This window comes from Canis lupus, chromosome 8, assembly GCF_011100685.1.
Source record: "Canis lupus familiaris isolate Mischka breed German Shepherd chromosome 8, alternate assembly UU_Cfam_GSD_1.0, whole genome shotgun sequence".
In the NCBI taxonomy this organism is placed as follows: domain Eukaryota; kingdom Metazoa; phylum Chordata; class Mammalia; order Carnivora; family Canidae; genus Canis; species Canis lupus.
Window position 1 is genome coordinate 48410936 of NC_049229.1, and position 26505 is coordinate 48437440.

At 44.1% G+C, this 26505-nt stretch overlaps 2 protein-coding genes across 9 annotated transcripts in view; one reads left to right on the plus strand and one right to left on the minus strand.

The window, feature by feature from the left end:
• The window catches only part of PGF (placental growth factor), a 51378-nt gene extending 32946 nt beyond the window's left edge, over positions 1-18432 (minus strand). For 2 of the 8 annotated variants that reach the window (XM_038545290.1, XM_038545287.1), the window contains exons 1-2: positions 17700-18429; positions 17180-17390 (exon numbers count right to left, since the gene is read on the minus strand). Coding sequence is in view for 2 of the 8 variants with exons in the window: in XM_038545289.1 (XP_038401217.1) it covers positions 17180-17184 (5 nt within the window). In the remaining 6 variants the exon portion in view is untranslated. Of the gene's footprint in view, positions 1-17179; positions 17391-17699 lie in introns of all 8 variants that reach the window. The other 6 variants (XM_038545286.1, XM_038545292.1, XM_038545289.1 and 3 more) reach the window with 6 other exon arrangements.
• Positions 17947-24617, plus strand: EIF2B2 (eukaryotic translation initiation factor 2B subunit beta). Its single transcript, XM_038545285.1, has 8 exons — positions 17947-18139; positions 18252-18372; positions 18504-18652; positions 19586-19749; positions 20654-20749; positions 21483-21620; positions 22624-22690; positions 23925-24617. The coding sequence occupies exons 1-8, from the start codon at positions 17977-17979 to the stop codon at positions 24080-24082; spliced, it is 1056 nt and encodes a 351-aa protein (XP_038401213.1). The 5' UTR covers positions 17947-17976; the 3' UTR covers positions 24083-24617.
• Positions 24618-26505: the final 1888 nt, after the last annotated feature.

Here is a 26505-nt window from a genome sequence, read left to right on the forward strand (position 1 = left end):
AAGAGGAAAGGAAGGATTGCATTTTGGCCTCTGATGTACCTGGGACACACACATTCCTCCCCTGGCCTCAAGGGGCATTTCTTGCCTAACATCATTGGTGGGTGCTGGCCACTGCCCCTGCCTGCTAATGCTGACTAGATGGACCTGTTCTCCCGCCAGGACTACCATCCTATATTCCCATGTGGCCACAAGCTAGCTGGCCTCTAGCATGTCCACCAGTGAGGGGAGGGAGGCAGCCCTTACCCCAGCCCAGGCCCTGAGCAGCCAGGACCATCTCCTACTCACAGAGGGTTTGGGGCACCTCCTAGGAAGGTGACTGAGGGGACAGGCAGGTGGGAGGCCAGCCCAGCCTGTGCCTCAGCCTAAAATATAAACAAGACCAGCTCTGAAAAGGTCGTGACCCAGAAAGCCTCCACACCAGACCTAACCTTCCTCCTCCCTGCCTGGGACCTCCAAGGAAGGGAATCCGGGAAGCTGAGAGAACACAAAGGATGGGCAAGGAAGAAAATATCTAGTGTTCCTTCTGGGCAGACATAGATGCTCATACCCAGGCACACACATACACCTTCATGTGTGTGCACATACGCTCATGCCAAAAGGGGGAACTTGGCCAAAATGTGGCAAAGCTGCCTGTTAGAGATGGTTTAGGAGATGCTGCCCTTAGAGGCAGGGGAATAGACCAGATGGCCTTGGGAGAGCTCTCCATTCACGAGACTGTCTGGAAAAATGTTCCCACAAGGACCACCCAGGCCTTGAAGGGGATCACAGAGATTCTCCCACAAAGCAATCAGGCCAATTGGGGGAAATGGATCCATTTGCTGATCCACTCATGTTGTCAATATCCTTGGCAAACCTACTCTGTACCAGGCTCCAGCTGAGCCTGGGAGAATAGATGGCACCTGCCAGGCTCCACTGTCCTAGGCACCAGTGGGCAAATGGGGAAGAGGGTCCCCAACTGGCAAGCGAGGAGCCCATCCCTGCACACAGGGTGGCTCATCAGTCCCTGAGGGGCCATAGGGTGGTTCCCAGCAGAGCTGGCACCCAGTATGAAGACCCTCTGCCCCAGCCCCAGCTGGTGGCCAGCTTAAAAGGAGCCTGGGAAGGCCCAAAGTCTCCTCTCTGTTTACCATGCAGGCCACCCCACAGTTCTGGCTCTGGCTGGGCCGCAGAAAGGAAATCATTAAGGAGTGTCAATTCACCAACTAATCGGATCAGCACGAGCGGCTGCAACATACGCTGTTCCCTCCCTGGCTCCTCTGCTCCCAGCCGGTCACGGTGGCCCCAGTGGCCTGCCTGGCAGGCCGGACCCTGCCCGGCTGCGAGGCCCTTCACAGCAGCCTAATCACCCTGGCGGCGGTGGCTTTAACAACTGTCTGTCCACCAGGCTCCTTCCTGGGGCTTGGTGGAGGGGCTGACCCCTTGCATCTCTCCTCTCAGAGGAGCGGAGGAGCGAGGAGCGTGAGCGGGGAAACTGGATCCCAGCAACAACCCAGTGGCCGCCGTCCAGGGTAACGCCTGGCTCCTTGTGCTGCCTGCTGAGTGTTTGCCCGGCTCCTCGGGCCAGGGGGTTGAGCCTCCCCTGCGCATGGAGGCCACTGCTCCCTCTCTGCCGCCAGGGCTGCCCCCAGTAGATCTGGGGAGGAGGCGCTCCCTGCCAGCCAGAGCAATTAGGTGCCCGGACGTTGAGGTCTGCTTGGCATTTCCTGTGTTGGCTTTGGCTGATGAGGCCAGGCCAGTGGGCCGCCCTCTTGACCCCAGCCCAGTCCAACAGGCACGTCCCAGACTCTGCAGCCCACAGACTTCTGTTCTGTACCCCACAGGGAATCCTGTTCCGGAAAAAAAAGATCACCCCTCCTGGCCTGGGTTCCCACTAAGCTGCCTTCCCTTGCCTTGTAGGGTGCTCTGATACCAGAGGCCTGGCCAGCCCCCAACCTGGCTCATCTCAGTGCATGTTCCTTAGGCTTGGGCATGGAGCCCACAAAATTTGTAGATCTCTGAGCTTCCCAGTGTTTCCTGGATGTGGTGAGGCGCTTCTGGTGGTGGCCCCCCCCCCCCCCGGCTGAGGTTCCACAGGGAGCTCTGATCTCCCCTGATTTCCTCCTCCCATCTGTCTGTGGAAAAATTTCCCCAGCCCAAGGTCTGTCCTTTGCCTGGACCCCAGGGAAAAGAGGTTGCTCTGGACATAAGCACCCTGGTTCCAGCTTGGGAACCCACGGGAGCTCCCGTCCTCAAACCCGGAAGCACGGGCTTCACCTGTAGGCTTCAGCATTGCTGGCTCCTGCTTCTCAGTTCATGTTTTCTTTGGCTTGGATCTCTGGGACACCAGATTGTCCAAAACAAGACAACTTCATGATACTTATTTTTCCAAAGTGCAGAGTCTGCGACACAATCAGGCTCTTTGTGTGCAGTGAAGTCTCTAGTAACCCCCTCCCCAGTTGCCCCTGTCCCTGCCTGAGCCAGGTCCCCTTGGGGCATGAAGCACTCCTCATTCCCAGTGGCCAGGGGTCTCTGGCCTAGGATTTGGCAAGGCCCAACAGAGAGGGCAGAGCCAAATTCCACCCCATAGACCATCCATCACTGATCCACAGTTCTTTCCTCTCCTCCCCAGTCTTGGGGTGCCAGCATAGCCCCTATAAGGAGAACCAGGAAATCAGAAGAGCCTAGAGTTGGAGATGTCTGAGTACAAATTCTAGCTCTACTACACACAGCTGTGTGCCTTGAACAAGGTCCCAAATGACTGTGGAACTTAGTTGCCTAGTTAGTAAAGTGGTGACAAAAACCTACAGCTAGGGTCTGTGAGAGGAACCCAGCCTTACTAGAGCCTTACCAGAGCCTTTGGAGCTAGCCTATAGTAAGCCCTCAATAAATGGCTACCATTTATATAGCTATCTATCTGCATGGGGTTGGCGGAGCAGTCACTAGGGAGTCCGCAGAATTGTCCTGGACCAAGCCTAGGCCACACGCAGGATAGAGACTAGTACCCCTACTCTGCTAGTTGCTTCTTTGCTCCCAGGCTAGTTCTGCACGGCCATCTCCCTGAGGAGGCTGCAGGCTCAGGCTGGCTCTCTTCTGGGCCACTCTACCCTAGGGACATCAAAAACTTATCACCTCAACTGGACTGGCCAGCCCTGCCAGGGCAGAGCAATCTCAGAAAGCATCTGAAGATGGTTGGGTATCTTGAAGCCCTATTTGTGGAAGTCTTCACCTTTCTCCAGGAAAAGAGAAGGCATAGCAAGAGGTACCTGGCTTCTCAGCACCAGGGACATGAGTCCTCTGAAATTTGCCAAATGTGTGGTAAAGGAAGGAAAAGCCTTTGGATCTCCTACATTGTTTGTGGGAGGAGCAACAGGCATAATTTTTCTGGCAAGTCTGAGGTGATAGTTATCAAGATGACTGAGGAGTGTTTATCACCTTGGTGAGCAAATTCTACTTCTGGTACTCTCCCTTGGGAACTAATGTGAAAATGACAGGGCAGCAGGGAGGACCCATAAAAATGTCTACTGAGATGTTCTTCTTGGTTTTGTTTATAAGAAGAAACAAACAATAAAACAAAAAAGATACTTCAGTAGCCAATGGCAGGAGACTGGTTAAATCTATTATGCTGTATCTATGTACATAAGGAATTAAAGTGTAAGCACTAAGAATTAAAGAGTAAGCTAGAGTAGTCCTAGCACTAAGACTATTTCTAGGGGAAATTTTTAATGACGTGGCAACGTCGGAGTAAAAAAATCAGGATCTCTAACTGCTGACGAAGTATAATCTTAATTACATGAAAAAATGTTATGAGTACATAAATAATATGTGAGGTGTGTGTGTGTATACTAACCTGCCTTAAAAAGGAATGAATTCTGATTCCGACACATCCTATAACACGGATGAATCCTGAAGACATTATGCTAAGTGAAATATGCTAGAGACAAAAGTACAAAGATTGTACAGTTCCACTTAACCTGACATACCTAGAAAACGGTCAAACACGTAGAGATAGGAGGTAGAGAGGTACTTGCCAGCCGGCGCCTGGAAGTAACAGAGAGTTATTTCTTAATGGGCATAGTTTCAGTTTAGGAAGATAAAAAGTTCTGGAGATGGTGATGGTTGCACAAGATTGTGAATGTACTTAACGCCACTGAACTGTATACTTAAAAATTATTAAAATGTTAAATTTTATGTTATGTACATTTTATCACAATAAAAAAAAGAGGTCATAGGGAAACACATCAAATGTTCTTGATGGGTATTTTTGAGTGAAAGGATTATGGGTGACCTTTATTCTTTTTAGTTTCTAACATTTGTCCCTAGTAAATGAGATATTTTGTTTTGTTTGTTGTTTGTTTTAAGGAAGCTTGCTTCAGCATCTCCCAGATGTGCGGGGGTGGGGTAGGGGAGAGGTTAGGTCCAGCTGCAGCTAGAAATGAGGGGAGCACAGCCTGCTGGGGGAGAGCTGGCTCAGAGAAGGCTTGGGGTCCCCCCAAGCTCTTGTTCTACTGGCCGGCTTCTCTCTCTGCCTTCCCCCACGCTCCTCCAGCAGTGCTTAGGGGCCTCTCCACGCAGGCACAGCAGTCACTAGCCTGAAGAGGCTGTCCCAGCTCTAGTGGGAATGCGGGCTCGGGGCTTTCTCAGACCGTCAGTACCCATGCCGCCTTCCCGCTGCCGCTCCGCCCCAGCCCAGCTGCAAAAACAACAGCCCATACCCCAAGCCCTGTTATTGCAGCCCAGAGTGGAGCCTCAGTGCACAGCGGAAGGACTGGGGATGGGGCCTGCCAGTCTTAAACAGACCTAGGGGCAAGAGTGCTCTCAGGGGGGTTAGAGGCTCCCCTCCTGCTCCCTGGGGGAAACCTGGCTCCCAGGTGTGTGGAGCAAGGGCTTGGGGAGGCCTGGGGACCTGAGAGCCAACTCTGCTAGTGGCCTCCCTGGCTCCCTGGAGACTGCAGGGTGGGGGGGAGGTATAGGGGAGGAAGTCAAGCCACTTGGGAACCCGCTGAACCAAGTTGAGCCAAGCCGTGGGCAGGAGGCGGCACCACCGTGGCTCCCAGGCAGGCCGGGGCCAAGGCTTTCCCACGGGATGCAACTGGCCACTGGGCTCTACGGAGCCATCTACCCCAGGCTACGGCCTGTAAACCCTGGGAGTTTTCCATGCAGTCTTCCCTTCAGGGGGTTAGGAGCTGGCAGGCAGATCCAGAACCCAGCAGGGCTCTTCCCTATCCAGCCCCCAGCACCCAGAGGTGTGTGCTGGGCATCCCAGCAAGACTGGGGTACAGCTCTCAGAGGCCTGCTATTCAGCTTTCTCAGCACCCACTCCAGTCTCATCCACTGGCTCCTTACTCATGTGACAGAGCAGGGACACAGAGCTTAGATCCCTAAGAACCCAAAGGCCTCAGAGATTGTTAGAAGCCCTTGTGTGACCCCTAAAGGCCACTCCTGCCACTCTAACAGAAAGGGTGTGGATGGTGTGGTATTAGGACGTCCTGGGAGGTCTCCGGAGACAGACAAACCTAAGCTCTGCCCCCACTAGCTGTATGACTAGACATGTCCCTTAACCCCTCCAAGCCTTGGCTTCCTCCACTGTAGTCTCGGAAGTCTTAGATGTAATATATAGTCTCTGGCACAATGTGAATGTTTAATCAGGGGAAGGCACTGTAATGCTTAATACACAAGCCCCAATAAATGAAGTTAGCTGAGATTGGAAAGAATTTTCTGATCTCAATGGTCAACTTAGTACTTCCTACCCATGGCATTCTGCACAATGTGGATGGCACACTTGAAAAGTCCCCCCACCGTTTCTTTTTCTACTCTGGTTAGGAACCAGTTAATCAAACTACCCTCTGAAGCTAGACAATGACTATCTGTTTTTAAGGATGTTGTGAGCCACGGGCATCAAACCAGGGATAGAAATTACTTTAGCGGAAGAGGGGAGCCAGATGTGAGAGTAAGCCTTGGGCCTCTAGAAGCCACTGGCAGCCTCTGTCTGCAGGTCAGTGAGTGTCACTTATGTACCAAGAGTGGGAGGAAGCTACTTGGGTGAAGGGCCCAGGCTTCCTGACTGGGATGTAGCCTCATGCAAGGTCTGTTGCTGTTCTGAAACGCTCTCAGGTAGTTACAATACTTCATTCATTCTTGAAAGAGAGGAGTTCTAGAAATAAAAGCTGGTATTATTTTTTATCTGGATTATCTGGTCTTTAAAATACAACCAGTTTGAGGGATCCCTGGGTGGCGCAGCGGTTTGGCGCCTGCCTTTGGCCCAGGACGCGATCCTGGAGACCCGGGATCGAATCTCACGTCGGGCTCCCGGTGCATGGAGCCTGCTTCTCCCTCTGCCTATGTCTCTGCCTCTCTCTCTCTCTCTCTCTGTGTGTGTGTGACTATCATAAATAAATAAAAATTTAAAAAAATACAACCAGTTTGAAATACAAATCAAAACCACAAGATACCACTTTACACTGGTCAAAATGGCTAAAATTAAAAACTCAGGAAATAGACATTGGTGAGGATGCAGAGAAAGGGGAACCTTCCTACACTGCTGGTGGGAATGCAAACTTCCCAAACTGGTGCAGCCACTCTGGAAAACAGTATGGAGGTTCCTTAAAAAGTTAAAAATAGAACCACTCTATGACTCAGCAATTGCACTACTGGGTATTTATCCAAAGGATACAAAAATAGTGATTCAAAGGAGCACCTGCACCCCCGACATTTATAGCAGCCATGTCTACAATAATCAAACTATGGAAAGAGGCCAGATGCCCATCAATAGATGAATGGATAAAGAAGAGGTGGTGAATATACACAATGGAATATTATTCAGCCATAAAAAATGAAATCTTGCCATTTGCAACAACGTGGATGGAACTAGAGGGTATCATGGAACTAGCAAGATAATTCAGTCAGAGAAAGACCAATACCATATGATTTTACTCATATGTGGAATTTATGGGAAAAAAAACAGATGAACATAGGGGAAGGGAAGGAAAAATAAAATAAGATGAAAACAGAGAGGGAGGCAAACCATAAGAGTCTCTTAATCATAGAAAACAAACTAAGGGTTGTTGGAGGGGAGGTTGGTGGGGGAATGGGATAACTGGGTGATGGACATTAAAGAAGGCACTTGATGTAATGAACACTGGGTGTTACATGCAACTAATGAATCACTAAATTCTTTTTTTTAATTATTTATTTATTTATTCATGAAAGACAAAGAGAGAGAGGCAGAGACATAGGCTGAGGGAGAAGCAGGCTCCCTGTGGTGAGCCTGATGTGGGATTTGATCCCAGGACTCTGAGATCACAACCTGAGCCAAAGACAGATGTTCAACCACAGAGCCACCCAGGTGTCCTGAATCACCAAATTCTACCTCTGAAACTAATAATACACTATACGTTAACCAAATTGAATTTAAATAAAAAAAATTTTAAAATACAACCAGATCTTTATTAAGTACATTAGAATCACTTTATGATCACCCAGCTTGGGTGGGGCAGACCTATGATCTAAAATGAGATTCATCTGACTTCCAAGCTGCAACTTTTAAACAGTATAACATAACATGAGAGGATAGCTGGCTAGTGGGCATTAGTCTCCACATTTTTCTTTTTTCAGAATCACAGACTATTGTTTTGTCTATCTATGTACTTGGTACTATCCTCACTTATGATGAACTTATCAATTGTGATATAATGAATCTCTTGATAAGAACCAGCTCACTACTTAGGGCTCCTTAGAGACCAAGAGATAAAGAGTATGAAAATCTTTAACTAAAAGGCAAAATCCTCTAAGTTTAAAGGATGATGCTATTTTATTATTGAGTTTCTCCTAGTACAGGGGCTATTTCCCAATATGAAATATGGTGCTCAGTATGAAAAGATGGTGAACAAATATTTGTTATATACTGTATATGTTGATCTATGAAGACCAGCTATTAACATGCAGTCCTGATAACAATAGGGTGGTATTTTTTTTTCCTAATCACATGCCCTGGTACCATTACCTGTGTTTGTCATTAGAATTTTCCTCCAAATTCCTAGCAACTGACTAGTTCAAGTGGCAGAGAATTTCAAGAACAGAGCCAGATTCCACTAAAATACAAATCTACACTTAGACCAAGATCAGCTTCTAGTCTAGTAGAATCAATCAAATAATGCCTGAGAAGAGGGCTGGCCTCCTTGGAGGAAAAAAGAGAAACTTAGTCAAGTCTGTAGCAACTCAAAAAGTTAAGCCAAAGGGGGATTTGTTGAGAAGTCTAAGCAAGGGTAGCTCTACCTTCAAGCCTGACTAGGTCTACAAGCTTGTATCAGTTCACTTCAAGTCATAGCTCATTTGCTCTTTCTCTCTCACTCCAGGACTTGCCTCTCTTCACTTCTACTTCTTTTGGAGCAGTTGCCTGACTTTCTCCTACAGACAAGCTTCCTCCACAAAACAGGAAAGCTGGCCACCAAGAATCCCAAGCCAGTCTTCTGATAGCAGATGATCTAAAGGCGAGAACATGCTTTCCTCTGAGGTCCGTATAGCAAATCACAGGGAAGGACTAAATGACTTTGTACAGACAGTGTCAAATTGGGGTGACTGCCCAGACCTGGGTGGTGTGCCATCCCTGTGGCTAGGAGCCTCTGAGATTGACAGTTCCACCTGAATGACATAAGGAGGGACAGTTCCCAGAGGAAAGGGGGTGAAGGGCAGACAAAAACAACAGGTGTCCATGACAATAGCACTTGTTCTCAGGTTGCGTAGAGACATGACTTATCCACCAAAACAATCAGAGAAGGATAAAAACAGTAGTGTATTCACATGCCGCAGTGTTGAGTCAAAGCCCTTCAGGAAAAGGAAGTGATCCGATGGCATAAAGGAGATTCTTTGGAACAGGAGGAGAAAGGCACAAATATTTTGGTCAGCCTCCCTCCTCACAGTTGAAAATTATCATCATACTCACGCTATCTCCAAATTACCTTCAGAAACTGTGATCTGATAACTTCACAGGCAATCAGCCAGAATGTCTGAAATTGGAATACTGGGAAAATCTGGAAGATCAGGTCAACATAATCATATTCCTGGTTGAGGGAAAGGGCCTGATGGAAAGATTTATTTTTCTTACAAATAACTTTTTTTTTCTGATTATAAATGGGATATATTTATTGTTGAAATATTGGGAATTACAAAACACAAATGAACATTAAAATCACTCTTATATTTGTTAGGACTGGGTGTGACTGCAAGTGATGGAAACCTCAAGGTAACAGTGGCTCAAATAAGATTGAAGTCTATTTTGCTTACAGCTAAATGAAGTTCAAAAGTCCGGGCTGGTATGATAGTTTTGCTCCTCAGAGGCCTCAAAAAAGTCTATTTTGCTTACAGCTAAATGAAGTTCAAAAGTCCGGGCTGGTATGATAGTTTTGCTCCTCAGAGGCCTCAGGGTGCCCAGGTTCCTTCTAGCTCACTACTCCTGAATCCTCGTCATCTAGGCTGACAGAGCAGAAAGGCAGCCAGAAAGAGAAAGGGATAAAGAGGCCGATGGACACATGCCAGCTATCTTCCAGGGAAGTTTCTCAGCAGCGGCAACACAATGGTTTCACATCATCCCAATATTAAGAATGTAATCACGTGGCTACATCTACCTGCCGGGGAGACTAGACTAAGAAATGTAGTTGTTATTCTGGATGTCTATTTGCTGAACCAAAACTCTATTAATATAGAATAGCTTAGGAGGCAATTTTAGGGGTCTCTGATAACCTGTAATCATAGTACCAGAGAGAGCCACTGTTAACATCTTGGTGTATGTCATTTATACACACACATATCCACACACACACTCATACCTGTATGTGTATATATGTATACACACACATATATATACAAATATATGATGTATATGTGTGTGTATATATGTGGGTGTGTATATTAATATATAATACATATGAATAATATTTTTAAATGAAATTGAGATCCTATCAAATATATTATTTTTGCATCTTGCTTTTCTGAAAAATTGTACTTGAAACAGTCTCTCTTATTATCAATTTAGCACTGAGTCATTTTTTTTAAATCTTTTTTTTTAAGATTTTATTTATTTTTATTTATTCATGAAAGACTGAGAGACAGAGAGAGAGAGAGCACCAGAGGCAAAGGCAGAGGGAGAAGCAGGCTCCATGCACCGGTAGCCTGATGTGGGATTCGATCCCGGGTCTCCAGGATCACGCCCTGGGCCAAAGGCAGGCGCTAAACCGCTGCGCCACCCAGGGATCCCATCACTGAGTCATTTAACAATTACTGTAATGTGATGTAATCCATTAGAATTTTCTTTTAAAGATTTTATTTTTAAGCAAACTCTACACCCAATGTAGGGCTCAAACTCACAACCTGGAGATTAAGAGTTGTATGCTCCACCAACTGAGCCAACCAGACATGCCTATAATTTTCTTTTGAGTAGATGCTTTTATTTTATAAATCCTGGTTTATGAAGTTTTTAACTACTTATTTCAAAATAATTGTAGAGTCACAAGAGATTGAAAGGAATATACACCGAAGTCCCATGCCCCTTCCTCCTACCTCTTCTAATGGTAACAACTTATACAACTATGGTACTACATCAAAATCAAAATATTTTTTTAAAGATTTATTTATTTATGATAGACAGGAGGGGGGGCAGAGACACAGGAGGAGGGAGAAGCAGGATCCATGCAGGGAGCCTGATGTGGGACTCGATCCTGGGACTCCAGGATCACGCCTTGGGCCAAAGGCAGGCGCAAAACCGCTGAGCCACCCAGGGATTCCCTCAAAATCAAAATATTGACATTGACAGAATCTATAGTTTTAGATTTCACCAGTTACACATGCACTCATGTGTGTAGCTCTATGAAATTTTATGATCTGCAGCCTTGCATAACTATCTCCACAAGATCAAGAGGCTCAACTGTATTATCCTTTAAGTCACGCCTTCATAGCTACACCCATCTCATGCCCCCCATCCATCCCTAATCCCTGGTAATGACTAATCTATTTTTTATTTCTATGTGTTATTCCATGAATGATACATAAATGGAATTATGCACTACTAAATATACTTTTGAGATTGGCTTTTTTCATTCAGTTCCTTGAGGCTCATTTAAGTTGTTGCAGTTATCAATAGTTTGTTCCTTTTTATTGCTGAGCCATATCTCATGCTATGGATGTGCCACAGTTTGTTTAAATGTCAACCAATTGAAGGACATTTGGGAAGCTTCCAGTTTTTGGCTATTATGAATAAAGCTGCTATGAACATTCATGCTGTTTGGACACAAGTGCTCATTTCTCTGGGATGAATGAGCAAGAGTGCAATTGCTGGATTGTATTATAAATCCATTTTCAGTTTTTAAAGGAATTGCCAAACTATTTTCCAGAGTGACTGCATGCAACCTACTTTTTAAACTTAACAATATGTTCTCAGTAATTCTTATCATAAGGTATTTCCTATGTCATTAAATATTCTCCTAAAATATGGATGGCAGTACCTAATTTCCAAACCAATTTCCTAACTTTGAGTATTTAGGAATATTTCTGATTTTTATGTTATAACTAATAAAATAAAAAATATTATTGTGGATAAATCTTTGTGCCTATTTCTGATTATTTCCTTAGCATAAATTCCTAAGACATACTGGTTTAAAGAGTATGAATGAACATTTAAAAATTTTTTGCTTTTTTTTTTTTCAAATTGTCCTACTGAAAAGGGTTTTAATTTAAAATCCCATAGCAATATATGAGAATTGGGCAAAGTTTCCAAAACTACTAATATTGCAACACAAATTACAAATGCTTGGTATCTTTAATATATGAATAGACCTTACAAGTCAACCAAAAAACTAAATGCCCAATATCAAGATGCCTTGGGCTACAAGTGATAGAAAACTCAAAATTTTATGAATAGAGAGACGTATCACTTTATATAATAAGAAGTATAAAAGTTAGGCAACTTCTGGATTTGCTGATTTCACACAACTTTAATATAAGGCTCCACAGTACACAGACTAACAGTGCAGGCACTGAAGCTATACTGTTGGATTAACATCTCAACTCTTTCACTTACTGGGTGTGTGTCATTAAGCAAGTTATCCTACTTTTGCCTCAGGTTCCTATTTTGAAAATGGTTATAGTAGTATCTATCTCATAGGATTGCTGTAAGAATGAAAAGAGTTTATATATGTAAAATACCCATTAAGTGTTGATATCATCAAAAGCCTAGGTTCTTTCTATTTTTCTGTTCTGCCATCCTTGGCATGTTAACTTTATCTTCAATCTTCAGACCTCACAAGATAGCTGCAAGAGCTTTAAGCACCATATCTCAGACGATCAGAGGTAGAAGAGACTAAGTAGTCTTCTCTGTTACTAAATAACAAAGAAACCTTTCCAAACAGATCTCTTTTTATCCTGCTGGCTAGAAAATGCATTACCCAACACCAACCTGTTAAATTTTTTTTTTCTTAAAGGAGAATGGAATTGCCATGATTGGCTTAAACCAATCAGGATTTACCCATAAGTTAAAACCACTCTTCCTGTGGGTAGAAACCAAACAAGTTCTTTTAACAGGGAAGAAGAAAGAAATGGATATCGGGTGGACAACCAGAATGTCTGTCACGTACCATATTAGAAAAATGGGCAGGGCAGCCCGGGTGGCTCAGCGGTTTAGCCCTGCCTTCAGTCCAGGGCCTGATCCTGAAGACCCGGGATTAAGTCCTACATCGGGCTCCCTGCATGGAGCCTGCTTCTCCTGCTGCCTGTGTCTCTGCCTCTCTCTCTCTCTCTCTCTCTCTCTCTCTCTCTCTCTCTCTTCCTCTCTGTGTCTCTCATGAATAAATAAATAAAATCTTAAAAAATAAAGCGGGCAACCACACACACGAGCAATTCATAAGAGAAGAAATGCAAAGTCAAATAAATATGAAAAAAAAGCTCACCTTGATTAATGAGCAAAGAAATGAAAATTAAAAGTTTTTGTATTTTCTCTATCAATTTGGCAATGATGAAAAAGAATGATAATAATCTATAATAGCAATAAATATACAAGGTGCCTAGGAATAAATCTTTTAAAAGATGTGTAAGACCTATATGGAGAAAATTACAACATTTTACCAAACAACATTAAAGACACAGGGATGCATTCATCTTTCGTTGGACACCGAGGCTCCTTCCACAGTTTGGCTATCGTGGTCATTGCTGCTATAAACATTGGGGTGCAGGTGTCCCGGCGTTTGATGTGGTTTATGTATACAATGGAATATTACTCAGCTATTAGAAATGACAAATACCCACCATTTGCTTCAACGTGGATGGAACTGGAGGGTATTATGCTGAGTGAAGTAAGTCAGTCGGAGAAGGACAAACATTATATGTTCTCATTCATTTGGGGAATATAAATAATAGTGAAAGGGAATATAAGGGAAGGGAGAAGAAATGTGTGGGAAATATCAGAAAGGGAGACAGAACGTAAAGACTGCTAACTCTGGGAAACGAACTAGGGGTGGTAGAAGGGGAGGAGGGCGGGGGGTGGGAGTGAATGGGTGACGGGCACTGGGGGTTATTCTGTATGTTAGTAAATTGAACACCAATAAAAAAAAGACACAGGGATGCCTGGGTGGTTCAGTGGTTGAGCGTCTGCTCAGGCTGAGGGCGTGATCCCGAGATTCGGGATTGAGTCCCACATGGGGCTCCCTGCATGGAGTCTGCTTCTCCCTCTGCCTCTGCTATGTCTCTGCGTCTCTCTCTGTGTCTCTCATGAATAAATAAAATCTTAAAACAAACAAACATTAAAGACACAAATAAACGGAGAAATGTACCAAGTCCATGGATGGGAAGACTCAATATCCTAAAGTTGTCAATTTTCCTCAAATTAATTTAGAGATTTAAAGTAATTCCAAGCAACATATTTAGAGTTCTGTGTTTTGGGTTTTTTTTTTTTTATGAATGGACAAATTATTTCTAAAACATATATGAAAGAGTAAAGGCCCCAAACTAGTTAAGACCCTCTTAAAGAAATATGTATGGCAAGGGAATTTTTCTTAACCAGATAGCAAGACTTTTTATAAAATAAGACAATAGTAAATAAGATAAGGTGATATTGGGTAAGGGATAGGCAAATTTAGCAATGGAACAAAATACTCCCCAAACAGACTCACCCATTATAGACACCTGGCATATTACAGTGGTAGCATTGAAATCAATGGAAAAAGAAAATAAAATTGGATTCCCACCTTTCACCCCACATAGAAAGTAACTCAAAATTAGTCATAAATTTTAAGTTTTAAATTATTCAGAAGGAAAAGATAAGAGGTTACCTTTAAGCCTTTATATCAGAGAGGGATTTTTAAAATAAAACATGAAAAGCATTAACTATACAACACAAGGTTGATGCATTTGATATTTAAAATAAAGAACTCTGTTCAAAGACAACTCAAAGTACGTAAAATGACAACACATGAACTGAGAAAAGATATTTATATAAAAAGTGAAAAAGATTAGTGTTCAGAATACATAAGGTACTTCTACAAGTCTATTTTTAAAAAGATTTTTAAGAAAGTAGGCAAGATGGGCAGCCTGGGTGGCTCAGCGGTTGAGCATCTGCCTTCTGCTCAGGGCATGATCCCGGAGTCCTGGGATCGAGTCCCACATCGGGCTCCCTGCATGGAGCCTGCTTCTCCCTCTGCCTGTGTTTCTGCCTCTCTCTCTCTCTGTATGTCTTTCATGAATAAATAAAAATATTTATTAAAAAAAAAGAGAGAGAGAACCACAAATACATGTAACAACATGGATGAATTTTAGGAATGTCATACCAAGTGAAAAAAGCAAGTTGTAGAAAATTACATTATAATGCCATTTGTTAAAAACTCCAAACCAAGCAGAACTAAACAATATGTTGTCTAGGGATATATATAATACTTTTTAAAAAATAAAACAAAGAAAAATCAATCAAAATTCAGTGGTTATCCTTGGGTATGAAGGAAGACAGGGAAATGGGGTAAACAAAAACACACATTAATAAGATGGTTCTGGCAGTATTTCAGGGTTTTTTTGTATACCTCACATATTTTTTTAAATTGTAGTAAAATACACAGAACATAAAATTTACCATTTTAACCTGTAAGTGTTCAGTGCAGTGGCATTAATGTATGTCCATCACCCACCATCCATCTCCCATCTCTAGAACCCTTTTAATGTTGTAAAGCCAGAATTCTGTACCCATTAAATAATAACTTATGTCTCCCTCCAGCCTCTGAAAATTACCAGTCTACTTTCTATGTCTATATTTTTAAGAGTCTTGGTTTTTAAGTTGAGAAGATGTGCTCATGTATGTTCATTTTGTTGTCATGCTTCATAACTTGCATAACTATATTATACACACAACATGTATTTTTTTTACATGTATAAAATAGTACATTCCTTATGTTGCAATGGCCTGATGCTGGAAAAATAAAGAACAACAATATCTAAAATTGTTCAGAACATGCTAAGTGTTAGCAAGCATGCAAATGGGTACAATTTTTAGGACAATTCAAACTTAACACAAAATTGAGGAATATATTATGGCTTTTGGGAGGTACGGTGTTTTCAATTTTGGTTTCTAATTATTCATTGCTAGTATACAGAAGTAAGATTGATTTTTGTGTGTTGACTTTGTATCCTTGCTAAATTCACTAATTAGTTCTAGGAGGGTTTTTTTTTTAAATTTTTTATTGGTGTTCAATTTACTAACATACAGAATAACCCCCAGTGCCCGTCACCCATTCACTCCCACCCCCCGCCCTCCTCCCCTTCTACCACCCCTAGTTCGTTTCCCAGAGTTAGCAGTCTTTACGTTCTGTCTCCCTTTCTGATATTTCCCACACATTTCTTCTCCCTTCCTTTATATTCCGTTTCACTATTATTTATATTCCCCAAATGAATGAGAACATATAATGTTTGTCCTTCTCCGACTGACTTACTTCACTCAGCATAATACCTAGGAGGGGTTTTTTATCATTGTTGTTGATTCTTCGGATTTTTTGTGTGGACAATAATTTCTGTGAATAGGGAGTTTTCTCTCTTTCTAGTCTGTATGTTTTTAACATTTTTCTTACCTTACTGCACTGACTAGGACTTTGAGTATAATGTTAAATAGGAGTGGACATCCTTGCCTTGTTCCTGACCTTAAAAAGAAGGTGGTCTTTCACCATAAAGTATTATGTTAAGTGCAGGCTCTTATTGTAGGTGCTCTTTACCAAGTTAAAGGAGTTCCCTTCTATTCCCAGTTCTCTGAGAATTTTCTTTAATTCACTGGCTGTCGAATTTTGTCAAATGCTTCTTGCATCAATTGATATGATCATGTGGTTTCACTTTTTATATTGTTAATATGGGTTGTTAAGGTGATTAATTTTCAAATATTAAAAGAGCTTTGCATTCCAGGTTTGAATTCTATTTTGTAATGATGTATTAATCTTTTTTATGTATTGACTTGTTAATTGGTTACAGATTTGGACTTTGTGCCTTGAGGGATATTGGTCTGTAGTTTTCTTGTCCTAGCTTTGTCTGATTTTGGTATTGATGTAGCTTTTTGGAGAGCAATTTGTCAATTGTAACAAATGTCTTTAAAATGTGTGTCAGGGGATCCCTGGGTGGCTTAGTGGTTTAGCTTCTGTCTTCAGCCCAGGGTGTGATCCTGGAGACCTGGGATTGAGTCCCACATCACGCTCCCTGCATGGAGACTGCTTCTCCCTCTGCCTGTGTCTCTCTGCCTCTGTGTGTGTGTGTGTGTGTGTGTGTATGTGTCTCTCATGAATAAATAAATAAAATATTTTTAAAAATAAAATAAATAAAATGTGTGTCAGTTGTAACAAATGTCTTAAAAATGTGGCTCAGTTGGTTAAATGTCTGCCTTCAGCTCAGGTCATGATCTCAGGGTCCTGGGATCAAGCCCCACATTGGGCTCCATACTCAAGGGGGAATCTGCTGCTTGCTCTCCTTCTGCTGTGACCCCTGTTGTTCACTCTCTGTCAAGGAAATGAATAAATAAAATCTTTTTTTTTTTTTTTAAGTGTGTGTCCAAAGATTCTAAGAACTTAAAGAAATAGGGATTCTCATTACACAGACTTTGGATTCAGACAGACGTAGATTTAAATATGAACGCATCCCCTTTACCAATTGCTTAAATTTTGTGGTTGCTTTCTTGTAAAATGAGGATAAGAGGACCTACCTCATAAATTGCAAGAGATGAGCTAAGGCACACACAGCGCTAAGTCGACAGTAGCTCTTGGTATTATGTTATGTTCCCCAGCCTCTGTAGTCTGTTCAAATGGAAGGACATCATCTATGCTTCCACGTAAGCTCCCACTTTGAATATCCTTACTGGGGCGTATTCGGCCTCCTCATCCCGGATTCCCGTCTTACGTTAGATGTACGAGGCGCTGGGAATGCAAAGGCAAAAAAAGATATGGTTCCTGCCCTCAGGGAACTGACTCTATTAGACACAGGTGCGAACCAACCAGTTCCATGCAGTATAAGAGCATCATAATGGCCTGTCTGCCCGAGGTGCAGAGGGTCCCGGACACGCACTCTGAGCGTCTCTGCCAGGAGAGCGGGTGTTCGCCTGGGGACCAGGGCAGCGGCTATGTAGGGCAGCCTCGGATCTCGGGCGGCGGGGGGGGTGGTGTCTCCGAGACTAGCTGTTTCCATAGCAATGGGACTAGCTACCCTCGTGGGGCCTCGCAGCTCACCTCTGGTTCAGCCTCGGAGGGACCCAGAAAGGCCACTTCCGGTCCTCGGGCCTCGGGGGCTCGCTGACGCTCGGCGGCAACTGAGTAACTCGAGCTCCTAGCCGCTGATTGGCTCAGGCAGGTGGAGGGGCGGGACGTGGCATCGAGGGGGCGTGGCCCGAAGACTCTCACGCCGGAGTTCTCGTTGCAGAGCGGAAGCCGACTTCGCCCGCCCCGGAAGTGCAAAGACCGACCTTGTGCAGGTGCGGAATCCGCCGGCGAGGCGGCTGTTTTCGAGATGCCGGGAGCCGCGGCTGAGGGCTCGGAGTTGTGCGGGAGCATCGAGAGTTTCGTGGAGGCCCTGAAGCGGGACGGTGGGCGGCGCAGCTCCGAGGACATGGCTCGTGAGACCCTGGGGCTGCTGCGCCGGATCATCACCGACCACCGCTGGAGCAACGCAGGTAAGGCATGTTGGTTCTGTCGCGTCCCTCGCCACTATCCAGTCCGCAGGCGGAGAGTCGGCCAGGCCTCATCTCGCTCGTGCCCTCTCACCCTCTCTCCCTCGGACCACAGAGGAGCTGATGGAACTTGTCCGCCGAGAGGGCCAGAGAATGACGGCTGCGCAGCCCTCGGAGACCACAGTGGGCAACATGGTGCGGAGAGTGCTCAGGATCATCCGGGAGGAGTATGGCAGGTCAGGATGTGGGCCATTTTTGCACCAGTCCCTCTCCCTGGTTGGAGCCCTTAGTGGAGCTGAGCAGCTCCTGTTGCTTAAATGACTATGTCTCCGCCCACCTCCCTGTTTGGGTCTTGTTGCCTACTTAGACTCCACGGACGCAGCGATGAGAGCGATCAGCAGGAGTCCTTGCACAAACTCTTGACATCCGAAGGCCTGAGCGAGGATTTCAGTTTCCATTATGCCCAACTCCAGTCCAACATCATTGAGGCAATTAATGAGCTGCTTGTGGAACTGGGTAAGTGTCCTGAACCCTGATCACAGGGCAGGTTACAGGCAGATGAAGGAAGAGAAGACCCTAGAAGTTGTTCATCAGCAGAGATGGGAGATAACCAGTCCTGTGGTTCTCCAAGCTTTGTCCTCTGTCCTGATTTAGAGGAAGGGTTGGAACAGGTGGCAGGATTAAGATAGCCTTCTCTACATTTCCTTACATACCAGCCCTTTATAGACTGTGGATCCACTGCTGCAGAGACTATTAGGACAGAGCTATATTTTCACTTTAAAGATGAACTCCCTAAAACCACAGATGATAGACTCTTTTTCACTAAATTTCTTCTTGAATTTTTATACACACAGATGCACCACCTCCATTCCCCTTGTCTTTGTGACCCAGGAGACCTGCAGGTATTCATTACAATCAAGAGTTCCCCAAGGGAGGAAGAGGCTGGGTCTGTGTGTCTGGAGCTGCTGCTTCCAAATTCCTCCCCTATTTTTCTTCTGTGGCCTCCTTCTCAGGTGGAGGTGTTGTGGCCACCTTTTAGAGGAGTTCTTTTAGGAGGAAACTCTGTTTACCCCACTCCTAGCACTTTGCAGTTTCTCAAATTGGACCGTTTCTTTTGCCTGAATTCATGGTCTTCAAAATGAATTATAGGGAGCTGGTGTTGTATCAGGCAGGGTTGAAGGGGGGGGATAAGTGGATGAGTAAGGGTTCTGCTGGGAAAGAAGGTAGGCTGAGAACTTGAAAAGTAGAAGATCCCAGTGGGGCAGGGCTTTTCAGAGAATGTGACTTTCACATTAGGTCTGTTAATCCTGTTACCAGGGTCTGCTTAGGTGGGCCTTCTGTGTGAAGGGCACCTATCTCTGTCCATGTTCTATCATTCATGTTTGTCTTGTGTTGGTGGTGTGGCATGGCAGTTTCACATTTTCCTTGCCAAACTGACTGTTCTTGCAGAAGGGACAACAGAGAACATTGCAGCCCAGGCACTGGAGCATATCCACTCCAACGAGGTGATCATGACCATTGGCTTCTCCCGAACGGTAGAGGCCTTCCTCATAGAGGCTGCCCGAAAGAGGAAATTCCATGTCATTGTGGCAGAGTGTGCTCCTTTCTGTCAGGTAGGTGGACTGCTGGAGCTGCTAAGAAAAAGGAAAAACAAAAAGAATAAAGAAGTGGCATTTGGGGGATGTCTGGGTGAATCAGGAGTTGAGCATCTCTGCCTTTGGCTCAAGGCATGATCCTGGGATCCTGGGATCGAGTCCCACATCGGGCTCCCAGTAGGAAGCCTGCTTCTCCCTCTGCCTATTTCTCCCTCTCTCTCTCTCTCTCTCTCTCTCTCTCTCTCTCTCTCTCTCTCTCTCTCTCTCTGTGTGTGTGTGTGTGTGTGTGTCTCATGAATAAATAAAATCTTTAAAAAATAAAAAAGTAAAGAAGTGATAGATGGGCTCCATGCCAACTTTCAATTGATAAGCAAGACATTGAGAAGGTAAAGTAAAACATGAAGGGAATTTTCAAGTTGTTCATCCTGTCAACATTCTTAAACACTGGCTGAGGAAAGTTAGGGGAAATGCTGGGTCCAAGAAAGGAAATACATTGGTTCTTTTAGGAATCAAAATAGGGTAACTTGCCTTGGGGGATGACTGATGCTTGGTCTGACCTCACTCAATCCCTATGTAAATAATAGGTCTTTAGAAAGGAAATAGGTAAGGATGCAGGAGGTCATAAAATAAGGAGCCAGGAGCTATCCTATCAGCGCTGCCTAGTTACACAAGCAAGCGGTATTTCCAGTTTTGTGGCTGCTCTAGTGCTCCTGTGGAAAATTCAACATTTATTGGCTTCTCCTGGGCTTTCCTGCAGCGTACCAGAGAATACCTACCATGGGCAGAAAAAGGAATTACCTGTTGGCAGTTGTGTGTTGGCTGTGCCCAATATCACAGAATTTTCCACATCCAGTTCCATTGGAGATGCCTTGCACACTCTCCCCACTCTCTTCTAACATCAGGCCTTTCTTTCCTATTGCAGGGTCATGAAATGGCAGTCAATTTATCCAAAGCAGGTATTGAGACAACTGTCATGACTGATGCTGCCATTTTTGCTGTTATGTCAAGAGTCAACAAGGTGGGTGTATTTGGAGTTATACTGAATTCATGAAGATTATACTTCCAAAATACAGATTTCTTTTTTCTCCCCCCTATAATATCCATGACAAGAAAGCTTCTAGTACCTTTTGAAAGTATATACTTGGGGCTTTTTAATATATTACCTGAACTTCTTTTCCCTTTATCTGTATCATTGTTCCTCACTTAGATTAGCTTCTTTTTGTTTTTGTTTTAAAGATTTTATTTTTTCAAGCAATCTCTGCACCTGACATGGTGCTTGAATACAACCCTGAGTTCAAGAGTCACATGCTCTACTGATTGAGCCAGCCAGGCACCCCAGAGCAGCTTCTTTTTTATGAAAGCATCGAAGAGAATGAAATAGGGCTATGTTAAGTGTGGCAGCTGCTAGGGATTGGGTAGGGGGTCCCTGCCTTCTGCTCAGAGAGCTTGGCAGTGGTGGATGGTGAATAGAATAGCTCCTAGCTTCTCAGGAGGTGTGGCATATAGATTCCAGAAAAGACGGGGCTAAAAGCAGAAGATAGTAGCTTCTTGTCACATACTATACTCATTCTTTCTTTGGGAAGCTACCCTTGAGCTAGAACTCCTGGTCTTCACTGTAGAATCCGTTTTCCCTTACTAGTGCACGACCCTCAGTGTCAAGACTGAGGCCTGAGCATTTAGCCTGTTGTCCCCAATAGCCCATTTAAGGCTCTTGCAGTAGGATGACTCACATTTTGCTTCCTGTTCCAAAGGTGATCATTGGCACAAAGACCATCCTGGCCAACGGTGCCCTGAGAGCTGTGACAGGAACTCACACTCTAGCACTGGCAGCAAAACACCATTCCACCCCACTCATCGTTTGTGCTCCCATGTTCAAGCTTTCCCCACAGGTATGTATGTGTCCGTCTATAGCCAGTAGAGAGAAGGAAGCCAAAGTGTTCAGTTGAGCTCTGGGCCTTCAATCTACTCACTGTGAGGCTTCACTTTATCTGCGTTTACTAAATGGATTAGACCCAGTAGAGGTTGGGAAAAGCCACAGAAGCCTTGAACCAGGAAAAAAAGATTGTTATAACTAGTCAGCTTTGAGAAATCAAAATTGTAAGGTCAGGACAGTTGGGGGAGGCCCTTTGTTTACACTGCCACCATTGCCCAGTACCCTGACTGTTTCTGGAAATGCCAAACAAGTTGAAACTCGGAACATAGGTTTTATTTGTTATCGTTGGAGGGACAGTTCTCTGTAGCCTGAATACAAGTAGTGTTACAAAGTGGGGAGCCATTTCATTAGTGATAGAAGCTGTTTGCTTTGAAATACCAACCTCTTTGCAGATCTCTTTTAAATTGAGGTGAAATTCACATAACATACAATTAAACATTTTTAAATGTACAGCTCAGGGGCATTTACTATAGTCACAGCATTGTGCAACTGCCGCTCTCTGGTTTCAGACCTTCATCATCCCAGGAAAATACTCCGTACCCATTACATAATCACTCCCCATTGCCCCCTCTGCCCACCTCCTAGGAATCACTAATCTGCCTTCTGTCTCTGTGGCTTTGCCTGTTTGGAATATTTCATATAAAAGAAACCACACAATATGTGCCTTTTGTTTCTGACTTCTTTAATTTAGCATGATGTGTTCAAGGTTCCTAGCTCTAACAAGAAAAAAAAAGGTTTCTTTTTGTGGCTGAATAATACTTTGTTACAGGGATCTACCACGTTTTTATCCATTGACCTGTTGGGGGGCAGTTGGGTTGTTCAACCTTTTGCGAATAATGCTACTGTACAAGTTGCTGTGTGGACATACCTTTTTTATTTCCCTCGGCTGTATACTTAAAAGTGTAATTTGCTGAGTTTCTCTTTCACCCCCCCACCCTTTCAAATTTTTCCTTGTCTAGTTCCCCAATGAAGAAGATTCATTTCACAAGTTTGTGGCTCCTGAAGAAGTCCTGCCTTTCACAGAAGGTATGGAAGGCGGGGCGGTGGGGGGAGGGGGTGTGTGTGTGCATGCATGTGCACATGTGTGTATTTTGGTCTTTTTTTTTTTTTTGGTCTTTTTGATGATGTTCTGGTAGTCAGTGGGTATTGAATGTTGGCCAGATTGTGCTTTTTATCATTCTCATGGGGCCTTCCCTTTAGCATCTTAGGGTGCCTGATCTAGTCTGTGTTTATTTTGTTCTGAGACTAATATATTTGAGTACTGGGGTCATGGTAGGTTGGTTCATCTAGCATTAATGGGGTTTGGCTTTGCACATTGCTTGATACACATGCAGCAACCCACTGGGAAAATGTACTAGTTCTTATTTGCTGTAGGGAATCATTTTGGTGACAGGAGTGCCAAAGGAAGCATGCTCTAAAATGTGCCTACTATAAAACTTGCCTGTGACCTAGATACTTTTGTGTGTTGGGGTCCCTTTCTCTGACTTCTGAAGGCAGCAGCTCTGCTCAGTGAGCCTCTCACCTCATCAACATAACAGGGCCTTAAACACCTTATAGGAGCAGAGCTGGGATGCTAATTCTTAGAAGTTGAATACCTTCATCCATTTATTCACACATCCATTTTTTCAAGAATTATTTGTATCTGTTGAGTACCCACTATGTATCCAGCACTATTCTAGGTACTAGGATGTAACAATGAACAACACAAATAGGCCCTGCTCCCACAGAGCTTACATTCTGTTGCAGCAGACAGACAAGAAAATGTCAGGTCATGGGATGTTTTGGGAAGAAAACAAGGATGATGTGATGGAAAATGGCAGGAAACTACCTTAATGGGGCAAGGGTCTTAATGAGAGGACATTCCAGCTGAGTCTAGAATGAATAGAGCTCACCATGTAAAGATCAAGGAGAGAGTCTTCCAGGCGTTGATGCAAAGGGCCTCAATTAGGTCCATATGGCTGGAGAGTAATGACATGAAGGAGAGTGGGATGAATTATAATTAGTGTAGTGCAGTGAGGAGGGGCCAGATCTTGAAGGCTGCTATCCGAAGTTGGGAGTTTATCCTATGGGCTGTGGAAAGGCATTGGAGTTTGAAGCAGGGTGTCATGATGTGAAGTCCTCTCTTCTGGTTTGTACTTTGCTGTAACTTCCCTTTCTTGAGGTTGCAGGTATGCCTGCATTATTGAGCCTAGAATCTGTGTGCTTAGTTATTAGAGCAGGATCCTCCACTTTATTTTCAGCACGTGTGATTGCCTTTCAGGGGACATTCTGGAGAAGGTCAGCGTTCACTGCCCTGTGTTTGACTACGTCCCCCCAGAGCTCATTACCCTCTTTATCTCCAACATTGGTGGGAATGCACCTTCCTACATCTACCGCCTGATGAGTGAACTCTACCATCCTGATGATCATGTCCTATGACCACCACTCGTTCTAAGCAGCTGCTTAGCCAAATACAGAATGGAGAGGGACTTCAGTGTGACTGCTGAAAACATCGTCCTTGCAATGGAGAGTGACCTGGAGTCAACCTGAGAAAAACATAATACTGTTTCTTGCCTTTTTAGTCATCCCATAACAAGGATGCACATTCAGGACTGCTGCTTGCCTTTCTGATCTTAATAGGAGCAGTGGGGCTTGACCTATTGATTTTGGAGTCTCTTGGGGGTGCCTGGCTGCCTCAGTCAGTAGACTATGTGATTCTTGATCTCGAGGTCAAGCCCCAAGTTCGAGCCCCATGTTGGGCACAGAGTTTACTTAAAAAATTCTTCAGTGGGGACACCTCTTAACCTCTTGGTGATGTGGGGTGTCTGGAACTTAAGTTTCAGGAACTTGAACTTTCTGGTTCAGTGGGGTGTTAAACTTAACACTGAAGACCTTGCTGGGATACAGGTTTTTGCTCAGAAATGGCTACCACACCTTTTCCTGGCCGGTGCCAATAAAAGCTTCTTGAAGATTCCTGAGATGGTTTATTTATTGTTCTGCTCTGATTGAACTGCTTGAAACAGCAGCGGCAGAGCCCTTTTTGTGTTTTCATAGAGGGCTGTAATTAGAGGGAACCATCTAAAACAGAAATGCAAATGAAAGGATTTACAGTTTCCTTCCTAATTCACTGGCAGTGGTCCCAAACAACTTGTTAGTAATCTAAGACAGTGGTTCCAAGAACTCTGATCATCAGAATCATTTGGGAGCTTAAAAAAATGTACCATTTTGGCCTCTATCCAGACTTCTATCATTTGATCTCTGGAATGGCACCTGAGAATTTGCTTAAAGCAAATCTGACATACTGTGGATCATCATGTATATACGCTGCAGTAGAGGTTTCAAAAGGGGGGCTTTAAGGGCTGTATCTGGATTAAAGATGTTTTGGCTGGTTCACCCTGTATTTAATTTGAATTAGTTACCAATATTTAAAAATGCAAAGAAAAAAATGTGGAGATTGCACATTAAACAAATTCATATTTCTTGCTTCTCTTGAAAACAGAAGCTTTGGCAATTCTGGGCCCAAGTTTCCAAATGGCAGCAGCTGACTGTACCTGGGCAGCTTCTGAATTAAATGGAAAAACCTGTCTGCAGTTCCTCCCATTTAACACATTTACTATCTACCTAACCCCTACAGGCATTTGCTTTGTGAGCCTTGTGTTAAAAGAATGGGACAGATTTGTAACAAAGTCCAATTAACACTCAAGTAAAACAAGCTAGGAAAAAGTCAAGCTGCAGAGCAGTATGCAGAGTATGACCTTCATTAAAACAAAACAGTATGTATACGCAATAGGATAAAAGTCTAGAAAAAGGGGCGCCTGTGTGGCCCAGGCGATGAAGCATCCAACTCTTGGTTTTGGCTCAGTTCATGATCTTAGGTCGTGATATCAAGCCCCATGTGGGGCCCCACGTTCAGTGGGGAGTTTCTCCCTCTCCCTCTTCCTGCCCCCCACCCCCACCCCCTTGCCCACAGTCACTTGCTCTCAAATAAATCTTTAAAAAAAAATAAGTGGAAGAATAGCATTAAACAGTGGCAAGCAGGACGACATCTAATTTTATTTAGTATGTTTATATATCATTTCCAATTTTTTATGTATACTATTTTATTTTTTGTATACTACTTTAGTAATTACTTTTTCAGAAAGTCTCCCCAGGGGCACCAGGGTGGCTCAGTCAGTGGCATCTGCCTTTGGCTCAAGTCATGATCCCAGGGTCCTGGGATTGAGTCCAGCATCGGGCTTCCTTCTCTCTCTCCCTCTGCTCCTCTCTACCACTCATTCTCTCTCTTGAATAAATAAAATCTTTAAAAAAATCTGCCCAGGTAATTCAGATGATCTTCCACGTTTGGGAACCACTGGTCTAGAACAGAGGTCCAAGGCAGACTTGAGTGTGCTGAGGAACCCTTGGGGATGCTGGTCACAGACCAGCTTCCTGTCTCCTGTGGCACTGTCTGTGGGGTGGAAGGGAGCATGAGTCTGCATGTTTAACAAACACCCTAAGGGATTTTAACAGGTGATTTGAGAACCACACTTTGGTAAACATTGGCCAGAGGCAGGTTATGAGGTAAAGGCCTCTACTCTTTGACATCAACTTGAGGTAGGTCTTAGGGCTCTTGTCTTCCCTTGAAGAGGGTAAAATAAGATTGAAGAGGGTCAGTCAGAAAGACAACCTAAAAACTCTATGACTCAGAAGAGCCTGACTCAGGCTTCAGTCTGTCAATTATCTCTTAAAGCATCTAAAACCCCGCACTTTCTCAGTGAAGTGGCTTATAGCTACCAATTATGAGCAATTGTCTCCTCTGTAGGCACCAATTCTAACAGCAATTCACTTGGGTGAAACCGTGTGGTCTGGAGTAAAAGCAGCAG